General features: G+C 53.8%; 1 protein-coding gene across 13 annotated transcripts in view; it reads left to right on the top strand.

Annotated features, from left to right (window-relative positions):
• The window catches only part of LOC1270789 (unconventional myosin-XVIIIa), a 28,012-nt gene that overhangs the window by 2,625 nt on the left and 2,507 nt on the right, over positions 1 to 22,880 (top strand). For 3 of the 13 annotated variants that reach the window (XM_061659859.1, XM_061659861.1, XM_061659860.1), the window contains exons 3-8: positions 9 to 3,500; positions 3,596 to 3,829; positions 9,935 to 10,297; positions 18,992 to 21,036; positions 21,108 to 21,287; positions 21,495 to 22,389. In XM_061659859.1, the coding sequence (XP_061515843.1) occupies positions 9 to 3,500; positions 3,596 to 3,829; positions 9,935 to 10,297; positions 18,992 to 21,036; positions 21,108 to 21,287; positions 21,495 to 22,122 (6,942 nt within the window). In that variant the 3' untranslated portion in view covers positions 22,123 to 22,389. Of the gene's footprint in view, positions 1 to 8; positions 3,501 to 3,595; positions 3,830 to 4,574; positions 4,811 to 5,790; positions 8,072 to 9,934; positions 10,298 to 10,735; positions 10,861 to 15,213; positions 18,790 to 18,991; positions 21,037 to 21,107; positions 21,288 to 21,494; positions 22,390 to 22,880 lie in introns of those variants that run through there. The other 10 variants (XM_061659863.1, XM_061659862.1, XM_061659867.1 and 7 more) reach the window with 9 other exon arrangements.

Raw genomic sequence — 22,880 nt, 5'->3', positions numbered from 1 at the left:
GTTCGCAGGTGCGTCGATCGCTCAAGATACGCGGCAGGCGGAAAGAGAAGGAAAAGCTGCCGAGTGGCATCACGGCGGATTACAGTGCGTCCTTTTTCGCCCAGCTCGACGTGGACCACCGGGAGCTGGACCGGGGCACGGAGGAGGTGCTGGCCGTCGCTAACACGACCACCTACATCGACCGCAACGGGGAGATGGTGGAGCGCGTTTCGTTTTGCAGCACTACCACCACACTGCAACCCACCTCACCCTCTTCTTACGGTGGTGGGGGCGATGGTAGTGTCGGTGGTTCGCAGCCGCCCCACACACCGGGCGGTACGAAAACGAACCTACCGCCCATCCCACCACGGCCGCCGAAGCGTGGCATACTGAAAGGTTCACGCTCGAGCCTCACAGGAACCGGGAGCAGTGGACCGGTGGACGCGGGACTGGTCGCATCCCCCTCGTCGTCGGCCGCCATGCTGCAGCTGCTAGCCTCACCGTCCCCGAGCGCCGACAGCCTTACCGACACGACCACCACGACCACCAACTCGTCCTTCGCGACGCCCCCGTTTTCGCTCAGCCCGGTCGGCGAATCGCAGGGCTACGAGGGACGCATCGGGCGCGTCCATCCGTTCGACGAGCGGGTCACGGCGAACGGGAGCGTCACACTGTCCCTACCGCCCATAAACCTGCAAGCGCTACCGCCGCCCCGGGAGCTGGTAATACAGCGCCAGAAGGGCCCGCGGAACGATTTCGGCTTCAGCCTGCGCAAGGCGTTTGTGCTCGACCGACCATCGGCCGGACTGTCGATGGTGCGGCCCGCCGGTGGTCCCCCGCAGATGAGAGCGATTATTTTCGCCGAACCGAGCGCAACCGGTGCGGTGCGGACGGGCCTACTGCCCGGCGATCGGTTGCTGCGCGTCAACGGGCAGCCGGTGGAGGAGCTGAGCCGCGAAACGATCATCGAAATGATACGGAACAGTGGCGACTCGGTGCTGGTACAGGTGCAACCGATCGCGGAGCTGATTGAGCTGTCGCGGCGGTGTGTAAGCGCCACGCCGCACAGCGGTGCCCCGGCCGAGGACTGCAACACGCTGAAGCGCAGCGCAAGCAGGCGCTTCCAGAAGGTACAAACGGGCCCGGGGGCTGGTGTGACCGATCCAACTGGCAGACACGAGCTCGACCCGTCTGCCGTCGGTGGGCGCGTTTGGTTGATCCATCGGGGTGGCTTTACGGCGGCGTACAAGCAGCAGCTTTCCCCCTCGACCGTTGCGATGCCTTCGCACCATCAGGCGGGGAAGGTTTGGATCCGGCTGGAAGCGACCGGGGAGGAGCTGCTGATCGACGAGGACGATCTGGAGGTGGCGAACCCGGCCACGCTCGATCTCGTCGAGGACGTGTGCCAGCTGCCGCACCTGAACGAATCGTCCGTGCTGCACGTGCTGCGGCAGCGGTTCGCCAACAATCTGATACACACGCGGGCCGGCCCAGTGCTGCTCATTGTCAACCCGATGGCACCGCTCGCCCTGTACTCGGAGAAGGTGGCGTCCATGTTTCGCGGCTGCAAGGCGGAAGACGACATGCCGCCGCACATCTTCGCCCAGGCCCAGACGGCGTACCGCGCGATGCTGGAGACGCGCCGCGACCAGAGCCTGATCTTTCTCGGCCGGTCCGGGGCGGGCAAAACGACCAGCTTTAAGCACGCGCTCTACTACCTGACGCTTGCCAGTCGGCCGGAGGTGCAGCCGGCAGTGCAGCGAGCACTGACGGTGGAGAAGGTGAGCGCCATTGGGACGATACTGGACGCGTTTGGCAACGAGCGAACGGCGCTGAATGGAAATGCGACCAAGTTTACGCAAATCTTTGCGCTGGACTTTGATCACAGTGGGCAGATCGTGTCCGGGTCGATTCAGATCATGCCGATCGACCGTATGCGGCCGGCGGGTGGATCGAACCGCGGAACGGCTGGCGTACCGCGGTGGAGTTTTTTGGCCGGAGTCGATGGAGGAGCTTTGCGGAAGGAGCTGCTGCTGGAACCGGTCGCTGGGGATGCGTCCGCCGGGGGTAATGGTACGGTGGAGCAGGAATCGATCGACTATCAGCGGCTGTGTCAAGCGTTCCGTGTGCTCAACATCGACCAGGGAGCGGTGCGGGGCATCTGGTACGTCCTCGCGGCCATCCACCATCTTTCACAGTCCGGTGCGGTTATTGTCGCCGGTCGGGTGCAGTTTGTAAACCCGCGGGCCGCACAAAAAGCCGCCATGCTGCTTGGCATTCCGATGGAGGATCTGCTGTCCTACGTGTTTCCCGAGACGGGATCGGGCGGTACGTCTAAGGCGAGCCTCAGCACGGCCACCGTAGCGGAGGGACTGACCGCTTTTACCGAGGCGCTGTACACGGAGCTGTTCTACACGCTCGTGGGGCTGATTAATAAATCCATCGCGGCCGTCACGCCCCACCAAACGATCGGCTCGGTGCTGCTGGTGGATGTGCCCGGCTTTCAGAACCCGGCCAGCGTTGGTGGCGGTACGGCGGCCAGCACGCTGGCGGATTTGCGCTTCAACTACCTGCACGAGCGGCTGCAGCTGCTGTTCCACAACGCGATGCTGGTGCAGCCGCGGGCACGGTACGCGCAGGAGATGGTGACGGTGGAGGATTCGCTCGCGCTGATGGCAACGGACAGCACGGGCAGTGGACACAGCAGCCCGGCCGCGATGGTCGCACTGCTCGACAAGGTGCCCCAGAGCCACGAGCCGCGCAAGGGACTGCTGTGGATGCTGGACGAGGAGCAGCTGCTGAACCCTGTCACCGTGGCGAAGGGAGGAGATTCCAGCGCAGTGGACGATTTTGACGACGATACGGGTGTCGGTGGAGCAAATGGCGCTCCGGACGATCGTGACGCACGCTTCCTGGAACGGTTGTTTGCGGCGTACGGGGACCGGGAGACGCGCGAAACGTTGCTGCTGCGTGCGAGCGTCCCAACCGGTGCGTGCGATGTCGTGCTGCAGCATCTGCTCGGTACGAATCCGGTGCTGTACTCGGTCACCAGCTGGCTGCGGGAGGCGGCCGCCCAAGCTCACTACATGCCGCAGCGGGCGCTGAACTGTTTGCGCGACAGTGTGAAGCCGGAAATCAATGGCCTGTTCGTGGGGACGCTTGGCGGTGCGATGGATTCGCTGGCGTTCGGCGGTGGCGGCTCGTCGCAGCAGCTGCAGCAGCAATCGCTGCGGCGTATGAGCAGCATCCGGCGGACGTACACCGGGACGGGCTTCCCGAAGCGCAACAGCGTGATTGTGCAGGTGAAGTACACGGTCGACTGTCTGATCGATACGCTCAGGCGCACCGGGATGCACTTTGTGTACTGCTATCTGCCCCAGCACAACGGTGGCACGGCGATGGCAATGACGGGCTGCCTGTTTGACCAGCAGCAGCAGCAACAGCACCACCAACTAACGCACGAAATGAACGGTAGGCGGGCGGAGGACGACATCATCAACATTCCGCTGCTGCGGAGTCAGGTACGGTTGATAAGCTTTTTTTGTTTTTTTTGGGGGTAGTTTTAGGGTTGCTGTTTGCTTGTATTTACCCTGGTTTTCCCTTCTTTCCTTTACAGCTTCGCGGCTCGCAGATGCTTGACTTTGCCCGGCTGTATCGGCTCGGCTTCCCGATCAGTGTGCCGCTCGGCGAGTTTGTCATTCGCTTCGGGCTGCTGGCGGAGGGAGGCACAACGGGCGGAGGTGGCGCCGGCGGCGGTGCGAATGGCGCGAACGGTGAAGCGGCCACGGTCGATAACATTCTCAGCAACTGCGAGGTCGATTCGTCCGTGTATCGAATTGGAACGAGTCAGGTAAGGGGAATTATGTGGCAGAAGTTGAGATTTTTCAAACAATTCCTAAAACACGGAAAACGGAAAAGAAATATGATGTTAAAGCTGTCCTAAACGCACGTGCGCCCAGCTCACACCTGATTATTCGAGCAGTTTTAAAGCCCCTACAGCAGACAGGTGCTCGAATGTTTTGGCTTATGCTGGTTTGATTGCCGCTTTCACTTGCTTATGCTTACCAACACATCGTCCATACACACACACTCACAATCTACCCCTATTCAGAGGGCTGTGTGTGTGTGTGAAACACCGGGGCTTTCAAAACGATCGATCGTTCCTTGTGGTTGTCCCGGTTGTAAGGTAGAGCATTAGCATTCCGGGGCCACCAGCCAGCCGCCAGCGAGGCAAGTGGTTTTTTTTTTCTTAGGACAGGTTGGCAAAAGAGCGAAAAGAACTCGCACAGGCACACAATTTCAAAAACACACTTTCCTTGATCATCTTTGTGCGTGTGTGTGTGTGTGTGGGACAGTTAGTGGAGAATAGAGGTGAAGCAAAAGAAGCGAAACAACGGGGCATTATAAAAAAAGCATACCCGCTCGAGAAGCAGCAGCATAGAATCGGAAGTGAAGAAGAAAAGCCGCACGCTGTGTTAATGCCTCTCGCTCGCACTCTCACGGTCGCTCGCCTTGTTGATGATCAATTGCTTCCATGGTGATGGTGGTGTTGGTGGTGGTGATGTTGGTTTGCTGCTCCAGCATCACCCAACAAGACGGCGAACGGTGAAGCCCAGCATTCATTCGCTTACAAACGTTCGACCACGGTGGGATCGTTTGCCAAGTTTGCTGCGATCTGTTCGAAAAGGGTTTGGTGTGTAGAGTTGCCCGCGAAAATAAAAAAGACGTAAGGGAAAATTGATCACCAAGTCACCGGCGTGTGCTCCGAGTGTTTGTGTGTGTGTGTTTGTCCCCCAAGTTTCCAGTCATAGTCAAGACGTCGTCGCGCACGGTACGAAATCGATCGCGACCCACCTTCCCGTTTCGCCCTTTTTTGGGGGCGCAAAGTTTCGAGGTCGGCGCTGAGTCGTTCGTTTCAGCAAAGCAGGAAACGACGAACCCCTCCTCCCTCCGCAGCGAATGTTGTTTTTCCCTTTATCAGAAGCAATACGATCCCAGCAATACAGGCATTAACGGTGCAAGCTGTCGGTCTGTTTTTGGCTGTCGGTGCAACGTTGCAACGTGTGCTGCGTGGCCCGCGCTCTCGCGCCTTTCCAGTTTTAGCGAAGCCAAGCGTTATTTGTGCCGTGCCGTACAGTACAGTGCGTGTTGCATTCAGCGTGTGTTGATCGTGTTAAACGGGGGTTGCTGTTTTGTGGGACTTCGTGTAGTGCCGATTGTAAAGAATATCCTTTCCCGTGTTGGCAAGAAAATTGCCGCGTAGAAGCAAAGCGAAAAAAAAAGGTTCGTCGCCTGGCGTGCTTTCACCCGGCCTCCAAGTTTTCTTTCGTGAAAGATCTCTCATAAATCGAACCACAACAGCCTACTCCGCTGCATCGGGTGCGCCGTGTAGATCGGCGCGTGTGAGTGAATATTGTACCTGTGTTAGTGTGTGTATGTGTGTGCGTGTCTGTACCAAAGGAAAGAGAAAAGCGCGTGAAAGCGTATTTCATTATACCTTTTCTATTTCTATACGGCGCTGGAGGAGAGAACTCAACGAGACACGAACGAACGAAGGAACGGGGAAAAAAGTGCAACGGAGAGAAAGGGTGCGCCCCACCACCCCTTTTTGCCAATCACACCTCTGTGTGTGTGTGTGTGTTTTTGTGTATGTGGGGAAGGAAAAGATTGTGTTATGCTCATATCGTATGCTGCTGGAAAGCCACCACCACCAAGGCTAATAATTTTTGTTTTTGTCTATTAAGGAAACGCTACCGTACCCTTGCCTTCCCGCTCTCGCGTTCGTCTTTAAAAAAGCCCTCGCGAGTGCGGTAGCGACGAACCCTTTTTTTCTACTGCTGCTGTTGCTGCAGTTCTGCTCTTCTCAGTAGCAGGCGCCGATTTCCATTGTTGTTGGCGTCTATCAATCGTGCAGGTTTTTTTTTGGTCTCTCCTCTTGTTCGTGTCTATTCTCCTCTCCTCTTCTTCAAAACCAACGGAAAATGGCTCCAAAAAGCTGGGCTTGGAAATTAATGTGTCTTATGATGATGATGATGATGATGATGATGGTGGCGGAGTGAGAGGAAGGCAACGAAGATGCCTGCGGATGTGCTGCGATCATAATAATAATAGGCCAGGCTTCGGCAGTTTGTGCGAGCAATAGAGTGGTGTAGGTGTATAAAGCAACGAACCCGCGAATCAATCTGATGCTCTCTTCTGCATTAGAGTTCATCGGAATTGGCGTAGGTACCGTTCGCAGTAGTGAGTGCGCGCGCCCGCTCTATGCGTCAATGGGTGTCCCTGTGTCGGTCCGTCTGGTCGTTGCGCACACACACACCCTGTGTGGGGGTGAATGTGATCGATTGTGTCATGTCTTTTGATCGATGCGTAAGATATGCCCAGCTCTCGCATTCGCGATTGCGACCGATAATGGTTTCTATCGCTGGAGGACACTGTAATTACACGTCACCCCCTTCCCAACATTTGCCACAGTTGCGCGAGTGTTTTAATTTGTTCAACAGTTTACATATTTCATTCCACTAGCAAGCAGTGAGCTGAAGGGAGTGTGTGTGTGCGTGTTGCAAGCGGTATTTTGTACTGTGTCTGTGTAGATTAGAGAGTGTTTTTTTCTTTGCTGCGCCGTTTGAAGTGCATCTCAGCATCATTCCATCGCCCATCGCCTGCTGTGTGTGCCTGCTTCTCCGTGAGTTTAGCAAAACAATCATGCTGTGGTGGTGCTGAGATGAGCACCCAAAGCAAGCGTAATCTCACGGCCAGCAACGGTGGTAATGTGAGGCGCTCCCAGCACCAGCAGCAGCCCTTGAAAGGCGACCAGTTGCTGTGCAAATGTCTGGAGAAGGGCCAAGAAATACTGCGCAAGGTGGAAGAACTAACGGTTAACCCGATCCGCATCCGCACGGTGTCGCGTGTATCGACGCACTATCAACAGCCAGCAGGGGCAGCAGCGACAGGTGCAACGACATCACCCCAAGCGACGGTGGTCACGTCAAGCGTGATGACCCAAACTCACACAAGCGGTGGAGGTGGTGGTGGTGGTGCTGGTGGTGGCCCCAAAAACAATCACGCCCCAGTGACTACGCCTTCGGTCGGGGGCAGTAAAGCGGCGCATCATCCGGTGGTGGCGGGCGAAAAGAAACATCACCCTTCGGCCGTTACCAAGACGAACGTCGGCTCCGGGGCAGCAGTAGGCAGTGGACGCACCAGCAGCCCAGTTGCCAGTAACAGTACCCGTGCAGCGCTGACCGACAGCAAACGTTTAGCGTCGTCCAAGCTATCGTCCGATAGCCCAGGTGTAGTCGGCAGGCTCTGCAACGGTTTAAAGGGGTCGTCCCGCAGTTCGATTGGCACGGGCAAGCCTTGGCCCAAACCGCCCGCCCTAACGACCGCACCACCGCCACTGAAGTCACCTGCCCTGGTGAAGCAGAACAAGAGCTGCAGCACAGTGAAGGGACCGATTTCGTCCGATTCTTCGTCGGCAGTGAGTTCTCTGATCAGCAGCGGTAATGATAGTGATGGTGGTGGTGGCGTGAAGGTGTCGAAAGCACTGCAGACGGGTTCGCCACCGATAAACGGGTCCACGACGACGACCCGCCGACCATCGTTGACGCCTCCGACGATTTCGCTAACCGTCAGCGACGGTGGTACAGTGGTCTGTGCTGCTCAACCCGCTGCTGCGCCACTGCTAATCAGCACGATGGCGGTCGCGGCCACCACCAAAGACACGTACCACGAGAGCGACTGGAGCGAGGATTCTGGCCGCATGTCGAATGAAAACTTGGACCTGTTCGGTGAGCCGGAGAAACCGAATGGCAGTTCAGCTGCAGCAACAGCAACCGCACCACTGCCCGGCAAGCTGAACGAAAGTCTGCTGGGAATATTCGAAAACGCTCAGTCACAGACTACGACGACGAACCTGGAATCTGGTGGTGGGCTGCCGGAGTACGCAGGCGGACGCTGGAATCGAACGGCCGGCACCGGGACGGCAATTGGACCGCGCAAGAAGAGCACCGGCAAGGGTGGTCAGGTCGAGCAACCGACAATTACGATCAACGGTGGTGCCGATTTCGTCGGGAACGTTGATGACGGCGAAAAGGTAACATTAAAACTCTCGGAGTGTGTGTGTGTGAAGGGGGAGAGAAAGCCTTTCGTGTGGTTTGGGTGCAGATTTGTTGTCGTTTTTTTGCGTTGTTTTTGGTTGGTCATTTATTTTGGTGCGCGAAGCTGCTTTCCGCGATCACGCGATGCGCCGCAACGACGAAGACCACGCTTAATTGTGCATTGTGCGCGATCGGCGATCTGCCGCTCAGTTCGTTCGGCAGGTTTTAGACAATTGGTGAAAATTGCATCGAGCAGCAGAGGAACCAAAGGGGGCTTGGACTCTATTGGGTCGATTGATGGTGCCAAGAAAGTGTGAAGAGCTAACGAAATCGAAAGTGGCGGTACCGGTACTTCTGGGGCTTTCTTCTTGGAGTTGTTGGGAGTGAGCTTTTGTGAGCTAAAATTAGCACTGCCAAACAGTCCAAGGGGTAGGAATTAATTGTTTCTGCAAAACCATCAATTCCTATATACATACAAAGCCAGAGCTAAATTTGTGTGCTGAATTTCTACGCTTCGAGTAGTTGTTGTTGAGGAACCAATTACGGGATTGACAGATTTAGGATTGAATTGTTTGATTGAATTGTTGTTAGGATTGAAGGTTGTGATTAGTTTCAAATCCGGTATGGGTGCAGCAATAGTTCCAGGAACGATGTGACTTCAGGATCATGTCCAGGACTGTGAGACTGAGTAAAGAGTTCAATATCAGTTCCAAGACGTACATGGACTGAGTGTCCATTCCAGGACCAATTTGGTTTCAGTATCAGCTTCATAGCAGGAATGGTGTCTATGGTCAATGGTCAGCTAAGGAGTCTATAGTTACTTACAATACCTCATACAAATTCCTTAGCAACCCTAACTCCCTATCTGCCAATCTCCATAGAAATCTCGATCCATCATGGTTACCAAAATCAGAGCTAAGGACCCATCTGTAGTCTATTCAGGCACCTTGGTTCAGGATCAGTTCCATTGACCTTCATGGGTCCTGGTTTCGATCTAAGAACTGTATGGGTTCTGGATCAGTTCCATTTCATGGATCAGTGATCATTTCCAAAACCTGTGTAGGCACAGAATCAGGACCGATACGGATTCTGGATCATTTCCAAAATTGATATGATTTATGCATCAGTTTATCTAGAGATGATCTTTGCATTTTACGGGCACTTAGCAAATTGTGTTGCCTAGTCCCGACTCTGATCCAAACTAATTAGTTAACGCAAAACTATCTGCGGAGTTGCGAGTTGCGTTTTTCGAAACAGCTCGAAATTTCGAACAAAACTTAAGAAACAACCAATCGTGCGCTCCGCACGCATCTCTCGTGTGTATGTGTGTGTGTCCGGATGAAGATGAAACTCCTTCTCCGCCGTCATGCCTCACAGCCCGAAAGCGTTTTTGGGGGCGAAGGTTGCGCTGTGCAGTGGAAAAATAAGCGATGCTCCAAATGACGAAACATGTTTGATTTTGGCGATGTGTTGTAATTGGGTTTTGCGCAGGAATTTAAAGTGTGTCTCATTTTCCTTATCTCAGCTGCCACCGTATCCACCGAACACCGTGATATCCTCCCTCATTGCCGACGAGACGTGCTGTTGTTACCTTCAGCGGGCTTATGCGGAGGTGAATGCGTGGTGGTTGGTGGTGGTTGGTACGGTAGACTAAATCTCAGCATGCGACGCCCAAAAGGTCACCCGAGCTCCGCATGCTTTTCCAACGCCTACAATGTTTCAACACGCGCGTGTGTGCTTGTTTAGGACAGCTTATCTACTTCCGGACAGTTGGAAGTTCCGTTTACCTTTTTAATTGTTGCTGTGATACGCCTTCTGAATGTCTCTATCTGTTTCTCTTTCCCCCCCTAATATCACAGGTATTCTTCCGTTCCGGTGTGCTGGGCGCGCTTGAGGCAAAGCGTGACGATCTGCTGTCGGATCGGGTCATCCAGCTGCAGGCGCACTGCCGTGGATATCTGGCCCGGAGGCGGCTCGCCCGCCGCCGGCTGCAGGAGCTGGCCGTCAAATGCATCCAGCGCAACGTGCGCGCCTTCCTGAAGGTGCGCGACTGGCCCTGGTGGCGGCTGCTCGTGCGCGTCACACCACTGCTCGCCGTCCACCGGACGGAGGAGCAGCTGAAGGCGGCCACGGTCGAGCTGCAGCAGGTGCGGGCAAAGCTGGAGAAGATCGAGTCGGAGCGGAACGAGCTGAAGGCGACCAACCACAAGCTGGAGGCACGGGTAAGTTGACGAACCTGCCGGTGGTGGCGCGCGACCACGACCTTTCTTTCTTGCCTGGGTTGCCTGCGCGTAGGGTGCCAGAAGTTAGCGGGCGAGGTCCCACTCCCACATTAACCTTCGACCTTCCCGGGACAATGTGGGGGGAAACAGAACTCGCCCGAAGACAGAGGCAGCGTGAAGTTAAGTCATTAGAATCATCAGCTGCATCAACGTGTACGGGGTTGAAGCAGGGTGCATACATGGCAAGACATGTAGGAGGAGGCGTACGAGATCTCCTCCACCGATCGACCGTTGCGAGAGTGAAATGTGGGTGGAAAATTTATTATCGCGCCTATTGGTGCAACCACACAGCCAGACCGAGAGCCAGGGCGTCAGTGTGTATGTAATGCTAGTGTAAATCGCCCGCCGTGTTGATGTTGCTGATTGTCATGGACACAAGCCGTGACCGTGCCGTCGAAGTGGTGTGTAGCGTTCGGTCGGATATTTCGTGAATATCTTCGAGTGCTGTTGGCAGAGGCAGAAAACGAAACGTAAAATCCAAAACCACACCCTCAATCTCCCTGGTACGTGAAATTGGTATTGTTATTGTTGAATTTTCGTGAAATTCGTGCCTACACCGTCGAGGGAGAAAGTTGTAGTGTAGTAAGAGGTGGTGGTGCAGGTGGTTTGTTAGGGGATGTGTAATGCGGCGAAGGAACTCCCGTGCACGTGTTACACATGTCCGAATCCGTGTTTGTTCTGAAATACTCCATTGCTCGATGATGTGGAACATGATGTCCGCTGCCTGGGTGGGCTCTACAGGGTTGGAGAGCTGATTGAAAACACATCGCATCACAACGCCAGTCCACCGACCGATGGACAATCGATGGTGGTTGATGTTTTGGAAAGTCTCCAACCATAACAAAACAGCAACAACAACAACAACAACAACAGCACAATAACCAAGCATATTAGCCTTCCAGTCAGACAGTCCGTTCGTATTTCATTAGGCCCCAACAACGTACACCGAGTCTCAGTTTTCCAACAAACGTTTCTTACGTTTCGCCCTTGTGTGTATGTGTGTGTATGTGGGTTGTGTTTTGTACATCCCGAGCGCTAGATTTACATACCGGCCATAAATCGTCTGCTGTGGCAGCCAATGGGAGTTTTTTTTACCCTCTTTATTTCTCTTCTGCAACACTGTGCTGTGTGTAACTGAGACGTTGCGAATTTTCTACAACACAAACCCTCCCAACCACCCGCTACAAATTTCGGATTTCGCTTTCACGGGAACAACTCGAGCTGAGTAGTGAATCCGGTGGCGTCGTCTGTGTCTGTATGGGGCATTATTTTCTCCGCCGAGGAACTTCCACCATATAAATGTGGTTTGTTGACGTGTTGTTGTTGTTGTTGTTGTAATGTCTGATGTAGATCAAGTTGAGTGTTCGCATTGCTCAGTGTTGATGTCTCTTGATGGCAGACGAGATCGGCGACCCTAGGGCCAAATGCGGGTTAATTTGAATTATATATTGGAGCAGAATAGCTCGAGCAGAAGAAAGACATGGAGATAATTTAAACATTTCCAGTCTTTCATTGAAGTTTGCAAGATCAAAGCAACGTATTGTGAAGTTTATTCCCAATCCTTAGTAGTGAAAACCTAACGTAGGCTTCTTGTCTTGTCTGATTCAGACATTAACAATAGGACAAATGTAATTTTACTGCATCTTTATTAGATAAAATAATTTATTTTTCATTTTGAAGAATTAAAACAGTCTGATTATAACGAAAGGTGGCAAAAAGATGTAAACATTCACAGTTTTTGAAGCCTAATATTTAAGTTACTGAAGTCTGGTATCTGGATTATAGAGCTTAAGATATTTGATTATTCGATATTGGATATAGGAATTGAGATTTAAAATCTCCGGATCGGCAGCATTTTTAATTTCTTCAACCTGGACTTAACTGTTAGAAAGTCCATCAATTCCAATTCCAAGCCCAACAACCCCTGATTTAGAGCTGAGCCAGGAATATTCTAGGAACTCCTAATTTGGTTCTATTTGGTGTTATCTTTAACTATACTTCCCAATATGTAAAGCAAGATCTTCGAAAACATTGTGTTCTAAACTCTAAATCAGTTTCATATCTAAAACCACATAGCCTTCACGAAATATGCTCTTTACGAACAACGGTGATCGAGCATCTAATCGAGTCTCCAGTACCAACCCTAACCGCGGGTGATTTAACAAGTGAACGGAACTTACCGTCCCGTTTTGCCTCCTGCCCATTGATAAAACCGGACTCGGTTAGAGCTAATTGGCGATTGGAGCTCGTTTTAATTGCTTACATTAAAACGTTCCTTTTTTTAAAGGTTGCACTCGGCATTGCGCACTGTTGCATCGGTTATTCCCATTTACAGCAAATCCACTCGGCTGCTTCCTCCATATCGCGCCAAGCAAAACAATGTATCATAGTGCAGCAGAAACGGTGTTGTGCTGAACCCCAACCACTCCTCCCATCAGCAGCTCATTAGTGACCTAGTGTGTGATCGCTCTGGCGCACCGAAATCGCTCTGCCGCGTGTTGTGCGCGCAAGAGGCAAGAGTTCCGCGTTAATTTAAACACCGGGTGACCGAATTTTGCTGCCTGTGTGTTTTTTTTTTGTTTTGCTGTAAGCGTGCACATAACCCGCAGCAATAGAGGAGGACGGTGTGAACGCGGGATGGAGCCAAGATTCGTGTACGCTTCACTTGTCAGGGAGACGGAAGATCGCCGTTTTCTTGGCGATAGCGAAGATACGGCACGGTAATGTTCTTGTCTGTTGCTTCTTCTTCTTCTTGCTACTGTGGCAATTTGTTGTTCTCACTTTCTCATTACACCCGGTTGATTTCAGCCCAAATCCCGCAGTGTGAAGGAAGTGCCTTTTCCTCGATCATCCAACGTGGGGTGACCCTTCAGGGAATGGTTCAACTGCGAATCGCTCGAGCGCACAACACACACACACCCCGAGCGATCCAATTTCACACAGGCGGCAATCCCCCGTGGGGTTTGGTAGCGCCGTTACATGTTCCCGGACGACGACATGTTCGGTTGATGTGCTACTTTTGCACGCCCGAAACAGCTGACTCTCGGCGCAGATGCCAACAGACCGAAGGGAGCAAGATTTATCCTGTCGCTTTGAGCGAGTATCTTGCTCGCCGTAAAGCTGGTCGCCGTCGATTGGTGTTGATAATTACGGGCCCTCCTCCCTGTCCGATGTCGTTCAACGGCTGAACCGGTGGGGATGGCTCTCTATCTCTATGTCTCCCATTCAGCGTTTGGTCGGTTATTTGTGTACTGTATGGGTGTGTAGAGATGTGGTCCCGAAGGAAGGAAGTACTGATTATTTCAGGATTTGGCAGATCTCGTTTTTAGAATCAACATCTCCCTAATTTCTTTGCACTTCTTCTGTTATTGGGACATTGGCATGAAATGTTATCTTCGGCTTCCTAGAACATGACAATTTTCCAACTGAAGAGCTCCTGAAAAATCGTTCATAGTATTCTTCAGAATTTCTCAGGAAATTTGAAATACGCTCGTTATTATCGATGCGCAGAAATTATGAAACCCAAACAGCTCCCACATGCATTGATTGCTCATACGCGTTAAATTATTGATTTTGATTGTGCAAAACAAACGATTACCCCTTTTTGCGTGGTTGCATCAAACCCACACGCAGCGCAACCCCGAGGAAAGGGAGGGTTGCGCGTCACTCGCGTACACGAAACGTCGATCACAACACACTTTGCGGTGGTTCTAAAAATACGATACACTCCGACCAGCCGCCACACTGCGCTCACAACACCGCAGCATCTTCAACCACCTAGGCCGAAGCGCGGAGTACGGCAAGAGAGGCCGAGAGAGATGTGTGTATGCCATAATACCGATGTTACATTTGTCGCGCCGTGGTGTGCCGTTCACTTGACTGATTTGTCTTCTGCTTCTGGCTTGCTGGTAGTGGTGAAGGAGCCACCGGCGGCGGGAAGGGATTCCGAGGGGTATATTTTGTCACCGATGAATCCGGTGGGCCGCCCTTGCGGCGGTAGCGCATGATGATGGGGCCCGTGGGAGGATGGGTGCAGTTTGAGCGATGTTCGGCAAAATACACGACCCGAGTGCGTCGGTCGAAAACGGGAACATTGGATGAAGGTTTGCAGTAGGTGATGGACAAAATTGAGGTGGAAGTTATAGGAGTTTTTGAAATTTTTGGTTCAGAAAGAACGACTGAGGTGTCTACGATCACTTGTTGATTGGAATTTCTATATTCAGGAATGTCATGAATCACATAAAACTGTAGATGAACAGCTCGTCTGCATATTAGGCTCGTGGTAAAGCAGGTACATGAAGGGCCTCGCATCTTAGACGGGGTTTTGGGTTCAAATCTAACATGGGTCATGAGTTCAAAGTTCTCAGAATTGAATGGATTGAGGTGTCTTTTAACATATGTCTAACATATATCCTTACTGCATTAATGCCTAAACATAAGGATCTAGAGGTCTTGGAAGTACCAACTCTCTATGGTTGATGCATCAAATATATAAGAAGATCTATTGTTTAACAAGAATGAGAAGTTCTGATATAAAGATCATTAAATTCAGAGATATCCAAGATCTTCAAATTGTTCACTGAATGTCTAGAGAAGAAGAGAGTTCCTTGAACAATGTCTCGAAATATACCTTTGACCCACATTTTGACCACCATCGGATGGACCACCGATTCCATGGTGTTTAAATAGAAGCGATGAGAGTGCGCCCCAAAGTGTGCGCGCATCGCGCAAGTAAAAGTAGGCCCTTCCCTCTCCCTCCCCTATAGATACATGCACAACGAACGAAGATGCTGGCAAGAACGACAAATTCTGCGCCAACGCAACCGCTGCTTGCTTGGCAGCGGGGTGTTTGGTTGGGGCAAAGCAGCGCCGTACGGGGCACGGACGGTCATCTCGCTCCCGGACACGATCGCGCGCCCTCGTCAGTTCAGTACTGGTTGCGTTTGCGTACGGATGCAGCCAGCCAGGGACGAAACAAACGACGAAATTGCGACCTCTTCCTTGCCTACCCGATCTTCGATCTTTCAGTGAGCGGTTGAGGAGAGTTTTCGACCACCGATTTACGGATTTACAACACCCCAGATTGCTTCACAGTATTTTAGTGCGCGCCCTCTGTGTGTCTCTGTGTGTCTTCACCAAGAAACGGAGCGTAGCGAGTAATCACGCACGCATTAAAGTCAAATTTAATCCACGATCGCGCTTAATCGATCGCGGCCAACGAAGACAAATCTTACCGTGCGTGCGCCGTCCTCTCGGTGGTGTCGAACTCTTGTCGCCCGTTTGCTGTTTCGGGTTTCGGGTCATAGAGTGCTCTCGCAGTCCCGGTTTTACATATCCGGTGGGAGATTGAACAACTCCCCTTGTCGAAATAATTTGTGTCGAAATTAATACGAAATTGTGTCGAATTGTGGGTGCATTGGCTTTTTTTTTAATTCGAACCGCGAAAGTCTGTGTGTGTCGGGGGCAGGAAGTAACAGAGGGAAACGAAACGGAAAAGGAGGAGAGAGAGAGAAAGTGACAATTGTTTAAAGAAATTGTCGTTTGTGTGTGTGTGTGTCGTATTTGGTGTTTATTTTGTTTTAAGAAATTACGGCACACACTGTGCGATCGTAAAGAAAAAGGAAGATCAAAAAACAGTGCGCAGTTTGTGTGGGAGCGGACGAGGTAGAGGACTGTCTTCTGTTAGAGAAATGAGGCAACTGATTGCAGCTGCTGGCAGCGATTGCAGTAACGGTGTCGCAATAAAACTCGCCCATAAAACGGGGCGATCGAAATAGATCATTTTTTGGAGAAGAAATAGCGTGTAGCGATCACACTCGAAAAAAAAAACACCACGCCAGAGAAAAAGAAGGGAGTGTATAATTTTAAGGGAAAAAAACCCCGATAACTGAGCTAGTGAGAGAAGGGAAAACGCATCGAAAATGCGTCCGATCATATCGGCGCCATCCGCGGTGGTGCAATCGCCCTCATCGTCCCGAATTTTCCCCCCGGCAACAGTGACGGCGGCAGGGTCGGGACAGAACGGAACGAACGGTCAGCAGCAGCAGCAGCAGCAGACACAAGCAGACCCTGGCAATGGCGTCGACCAGCCGCCGCTGTTGCAAAACGGCAGCAACAATAACAACAACCCCAGCAACGGCTTTGGCATCGTAAAGAAGGTGAAAAAAGAACCTTCACCATCGCCATTATCAACGGCGGGCGAAGCGCCACTTGTGAAACCGCCACCCGTGGCCAACAAACCACCGCCCGTGGGCGGAAAGCTGTCGTCGTGGAGACAGTATCTTCCCAGCGGTATGGGCGGCGGAGGCGGCGGCACGACGGTGGCGTCGGCCAGCAAAAATGCTACAGGGGCCGTGAAAAATGACAAACCGACGCACGCCCAGAAGGCAACGGTTGTTGATGAAAACAACAACGAAATGACGGCAGGCTTGATGAGCGAGGGCATGACGACGAACAACGGAAACGGTTGTCACTCGGCCGTGATTAAGGAGGAAGGAGCAGCAGCAGCCGCGACGAATGGTTGTGTCCAAAATGGGGAAAACCAGCCGGCGGAATCGAAGGAAAATGGCACCACCACCGAAAAGCTATCAAATGGTGGGGCGGTGAAAAGCGAAGAAAAGCTACCACCACCACCACCACCGTCAGCGAGCCAGCGAAAGTCGAACGGCGAACGGGTGAATGGAACGCCTCCGCTTCCGCCGGCGACGGTCAATGGCACTGGGGCGCGCAAGGAAAGTGTGAAAAGCGAAATTAAAGTAAAAATTGCACCGAAGGGAGAGGAGAAGAAAGAGCCGTCCCTGGTTAGTACCGCGATCGGTAAGGTTTCGACCAAAACGCTGGAACTGAAACGATCCACCAGTGGACACCGATTGACAACGGCCAGTAGCGTAGTAACGACCACCGTGGTGGAAGAAAATGGAACGGAAAAGCCAACGAATGGGGTCGGTGGTGGCGTGAAAGATGGAAAGGAGAAAAAACGATCCGCCTACCTACTTACGGACGAGGCGGGCAAATCGCTGGCGAAAGGAAAACCCGTCCCAAAGACGGCGAGCACGGAAAAAAGTGGTCCGATTGGGGTGAGATTGTCCCTCAAACCGAGCCGATCGGTAACGCCGGACCGCACGGAAAAGAGTTCAACCCCGATTAGGGCGGCAAGGGCTTCCCCGGTGCGCGGTACGGTTGACGACGGGATGCCGAAGGAAAAATCACCCTCCGAGCGGCGCATACTGGGTGAGGCGGTACGGCGCGAGAAGACCCCGCTGCGATCCGCCTCCTCCAAAAGTCTGTCCGCAAAGGGAGACTCCACCAGCAGCAAGTCCACGACGACGATAGAGGTCAAGGAAGTAGGTGACGGTGATGCAACAACGAGCGTGCTGACGTCCACTGCGACCGTTCCATCATCAACGCCAGCATCATCAAGTCGCCCGGTTGTAAAGGTGCGCAAAGTGATAAAGAAGATCATCAAAAAGAAACCGAAAGCGGCAGCCGAAGGGACGGAAGCAGCTGCGAAGGAGGAGCAAGCGGCGAACGCGGAAGTCGCCAAAAAGGAGGACGATTCTCACTCCCCGCCGGCATTGGTGGGGGCAGTGGAAACGACCATTACGCATGAGATGGCGGATAGTGCGGTGGTGAAGGGCATGGTGGAAATAACAAAGATGGAAATTGCAAAGGAAAAAGAGAAGGAGAAGAAGAAGAGTACTGTCAAGAGTGTGCCTGTGAGGGAAGAGAAAGCTCTTAAGGACCTGAAGGATGCCCCAAAATCGATGGAGAAGGTTGAAGAGGTTGCCGTGGTGTCCGGTAAGGAACAGCAACAGACCGAACGGAAGCATTGGGCTATAAAGAAGCGTTCCATGACCGATCGTGCCCTGTCTTGCGGGCCCTTGGAGGATGATCGGTCCGGTGCCATGCTGGAACAGTTCCTACTATCCTTAGCCACTATACCGCAGGAAATCGCCGTCGATCTGCCCGCCGGTGCAACGCTGCCCCGGTTCGGCAGCAACCGCTCGCTGGCCCGCTCCGCCTCGCAGTATCTCAGCAGCAAGATACACGACTTTCTGCGCCGCACCGACCACGTGATGCAGGACTGGCGCAACCTCGGCCGTACGCTGGGCCGGCGGGACGATTACGGGGTGCGCGGCACGATCGGTGACGTCAGCGGGCTCGGCGGTACGGTGCGGTCGCGCAGCGTGTCGAACATTATTGCGCGCGGGCTGCAGCTGCTGCGGGAGCAATCGTCATCGCCGGCGCGCCGTTCGAGTGTCGTCTCGCGGTCTAGCTCGCGCTCCTCGTTCTACTGCGAGCTGCCGGCGGGCGATGGGAAAGGTGGACCGGCGGGGCTGGCATTACGTCGCCGCCGCATTCGAAACATCGGCGAGAGGGTGGTGGAGGACGACGACGACGATTGCAGCACGGTGGTTGATATGAGCGAAGAGGTAAAGCGTTGTTTGCCGCACGCGAAGGAAAAGTATAAGCAAGCGAGTCGTTGTATAGGGGGGGAAACACTGTGGAAATTCTTGAACAAAAATCGGACGGCTTGGCAAGAAGAAGTGGGGAAAAGCATATCTTTACATTCCTTTCCAAATTGCTGTTAAACTGTAATTAACATTTTATTTAACTGTTTCTCTTTCGCTTCAGCTAAGCGACATTACCTCCGAGCTGACGGAGGAACACTCGTCGTCGAACCTGATCACCGAGCGGCTCGCCGCCGAAACGTCCGAACGGTTGCGGCTCGAGAAGGAGGTGAAGGAGTATGAGTCGAAGTACCGCCACCTGCAGGAGTCATCCGAAAAGATGGAGATGGAGCTGCTGTGCGCCAAGTCGGAGCTGAACTGCGACTTTGACGACTGCAGCACGCTCGGCGAGTACGACAGCACCGGCGACGGTGCGGATCTGCCCCTCGGCGGGGTGCCGGCCGACGGTGCCGAGCTGGCCAAGAGCTACCGGCTGCGGTACGAGCGCGTGGCCCGCGAGCTGGAGTTTACCAAGAAGCGGCTGCAGACGCAGCACGAGCACGATCTCGAGCAGCTGGTCGGGCTGAAGAAGCAGCTCGAGAAGAAGCTGGCCGACGCGTACGAGGAGGTGGAGGAGCAGCGCCAGGTGGTGGCGCAGTGGAAGCGCAAGGCGCAGAAGATGACGAACGAGATGAACGATCTGCGCATGCTGTACGAGGAGCAGAACAGCCGGAACAATCTGCTCGAGAAGCGGCAGCGCAAGTTCGACGCCGAATGCCAAACGTTGCAGGACAGTGCGCGGCAGGAGCGGCAGGCAAAGGAGCGGATGGCCCGGGAGAAGGACGTGCTGATGGCGGAAAAGTGCAAGCTCGAGCAGACGGTGTCGGACATTCGGCTCGAGCTGGAGCTGAAGGAGGAGAAGGTGACGGCACTGCAGCAGGAGCTCGATGAGATGGCGTTCGGTGGCGGTACGGAGGAGGAAATAGCGCAGCTGAAGCGGCAGAAGAACGAGCTCGACCGGCGGTGCAAGGAGCAGGACGAGGAGCTGGACGAGATGGCCGGCCAGATACAGCTGCTCGAGCAGGCCAAGCTGCGGCTGGAGATGTCGCTCGAGACGAGCCGAAAGGAGGCCCGCAAGGAGGCGCAGCAGCGGGACGACGAGATGGAGGAGATACGGGGCGCGTCGTACAAGAAGATCAAATCGCTCGAATGCCAGCTGGAGCAGGAGCACGAGGAGCGCACGCAGCTGCTGCGCGACAAGCACGAGCTGGAGCGCAAGCTGGCCAGCCTGGAGGATCAGGACCGGGCGGAGCGGGCGGCCGAGGAAGCGATGGTGCAGCGGTTGAAGCGGGACGCGCGGAAGTATCGGGCGCTGCTGCGCGACGCCCAAAGCCAGCTCGATCGTGCGAAGGGCGATTCGGCAAGCAAGGCGCTCGTGCGACAGCTGCGCAACCAGCTGGAGGATGCGGAATCGGCCCGCGTCGCTGCGCTGAAGGCGCGCCAGGTGCTCGAGGGTGAGCTGCAGGACGCGCAGCTCCTGTTCGAGGAAACGCAGCGCGCTCGCAACGAGGCGGAGGATCGGGCGACGGTGGCGCAGCGCGACCGGGCCGAACTGCAGGCCCAGATCGACGAGAACGAGGAGGAGATGGCGGAGCTGATGAAGAAGTACAGTGCCACGGTGAAGCAGCTGTCGAGCGAGCAGTCGCTGATCGCGGAATACGAGCTGCGCGTGTCCGAGCTGGAGGGCGAGAAGAAGTCGCTCAAGGAGCAGGTGGTCGAGCTGGCGACGCGACTCGAGAGCGTGGAAACGATCGGCGAACCGTCCAACAGTATGGCGTTCAAGCGGCTGGAGCTGCGCACCAAAGAGCTCGAATCGCGGCTCGAGTTCGAGCAGGCGACGCGGGCCCGCATCGAGATCCAGCTCGCCCGGCACAAGGACTCGCTCGAGAAGCTGCAGGGCGAGCTGAGTCAGGCGAGGAATCGGGAGGCGCAAGCGCAGGATGCGCTCAAGAAGGGACAGAAAATGGTACGCGAGCTGCGGGACGAGCTGTCGACGTTGGCGAACCGCGACCAGGAGGGTTTGCTGAAGCGCAAGGAGCTGGAGAAGCGCATCGAGACGGCCGAATCGGAGACGGCCTCGGCGAGGGCGGATCTGCGGCTGGCGCTGCAGCGGATAGCCGACCTGCAGCAGGCGATGGAAGAGGAGGGTGATTCTTACCAATCCGATAGGTAGGATTCTGTGACCCTTAAATCGATACGATCTGGCTAAAAATGTGCGATTTGTGTTTGCTTTTTTCCAGCGATACGAGCGATAGTTCGTCGTCGATGGATTCATTCCACGAATCGACTGTAACGCGCAAATCACCGAGCGTCGGAAGCGGCGACCATTTCGGCACAACGAACGGTGGCAGCAGCCGGGGCAGCGTCGGCAGTCTGGCCAGCAGTACGCGGGATGGGCGCAAGGAAAGCAACAATCCCAGGTGAGTGGTGTGGGGGAATTTCGTTAGCCCATTAATCTCATTTAAATTTAAACAAAGCATAAGAAATTCAACATCATCCTGTAAGCCCTGTTTATGGTCAATCGTGACGCGGTTTCGCGGTTTCGTTTTATATTTTCAAATTTTCCTCGTATCGGAACCATTTAACCATTTTGCAATCATCATATACGTGTAAATCACAAAATCTAGGATTCGTCCGAGCCTGTTCGGTAGCGTGCGGCGCAAGAAGCGTCTGCATCCGACGATTAAGGAGGAGGACGAAAGCTACCTGACCGATGATCAAGCGGGCACAGAACCATCCACCAGTTCCCTGCCGCAAGTCAGCCAAACGCCGGATCTTTTATCCTCGCTGGAAACCAGCCAGCCGAAGCGCGAGGACAGTAAAGCGGCGGCCGACACGGAACACGTCGAGACGGTGGCCGAAGCTTGCCGCCGTATGAGCGAATCCAACATGCAACGGGAAGAAACTGCTGCCGAAAAAGAGCCACAGTCCGCCATTTCGTTGCCTCCCGTACCGAGCGGCGAGCAGTGTGAGTTTCCCTTCGATATCGACACGCTGAAATCGATCAAGGAGAAGATACACTCGCTCAACCAGATCATACGCGACGAGTCGCACGAGTCGAGCACGGAGATCGATCTGGTCGACCTGAAGAACCTGAAGAACCAGATCCACGAGTTTAAGAAAGCGATCGAATGCAGCCGGTCCCGCTCGATGGACAAGCTGGTCAATGGGGGCGGCAGTGCACTGTTGGCGCCCGGCATCATAACGACATCCGCCTCGACTGGGTCGGCCAGCACGGGACGACCACTCTCGTAAGCGAAAAAAAGCACGCGCCTGCCACACACTGCGAAGGACTGCCACATCAGTCACGGGTGCCAAAGAATCCAACATGTAATGAAGGTGCATTTCAACCGAGTGAATGGAGCGAGTCATTTATCGACGCATTTTTAGTAGTGTACACGACCAAACGGGAAGGATGAAAAGAAGGAATATCGCTTTTGAATTATTGCAAGGGACCAATTGGAATTGTGGTAGAACAAGCAAAAATCGCACTGTGCTACAATGACCTCCAGCAGAAACAATGTAAGCCAAGTTACTACATATACCGAGTGGCACAATAATGCCTGCTGCCGGCCCTGCCTTTCTTTTTTCCTGCTCCTGCTTGCTGTGCATCTGCCTTTGAACTTTTTGCCATTTCCAAGTGTCGCTGGGTGGCGCCAAAATGCTCGCCAAATTGCCACCACCACCACCATACCATACCAGCAGGAAAATGCCTCTAGCGCGCTGGCCCTCCCCTTCCCCCCAAGCTGTGTGGAAAATCCTTTGTTGCGAGTTGATTCCGTTCGTTGCCATTCCTTCCCTTCTGCCGGAACAAAAAGCTCGACGCAATGCCGGTTGCCTGTTTTGCTTTTCCACTCGTTCATACCTTTCTGTTCATGTTGCATTTTCATCATTCAATAATATGCATCAATGCGCGTGAGACAAACAACAAAAAGCAGTCGCTAACCTCCTCCATGTGCGCTGTGTGCTGTATTTGTGTTTTGTTCCACACTGCTTTACAAAAACGGTCGGAA

The sequence above is a fragment of the Anopheles gambiae genome, chromosome 3 (assembly GCF_943734735.2).
Source record: "Anopheles gambiae chromosome 3, idAnoGambNW_F1_1, whole genome shotgun sequence".
NCBI classification, from domain to species: Eukaryota; Metazoa; Arthropoda; class Insecta; order Diptera; family Culicidae; genus Anopheles; species Anopheles gambiae.
This window is presented reverse-complemented; position numbering and strand designations above follow the sequence as displayed.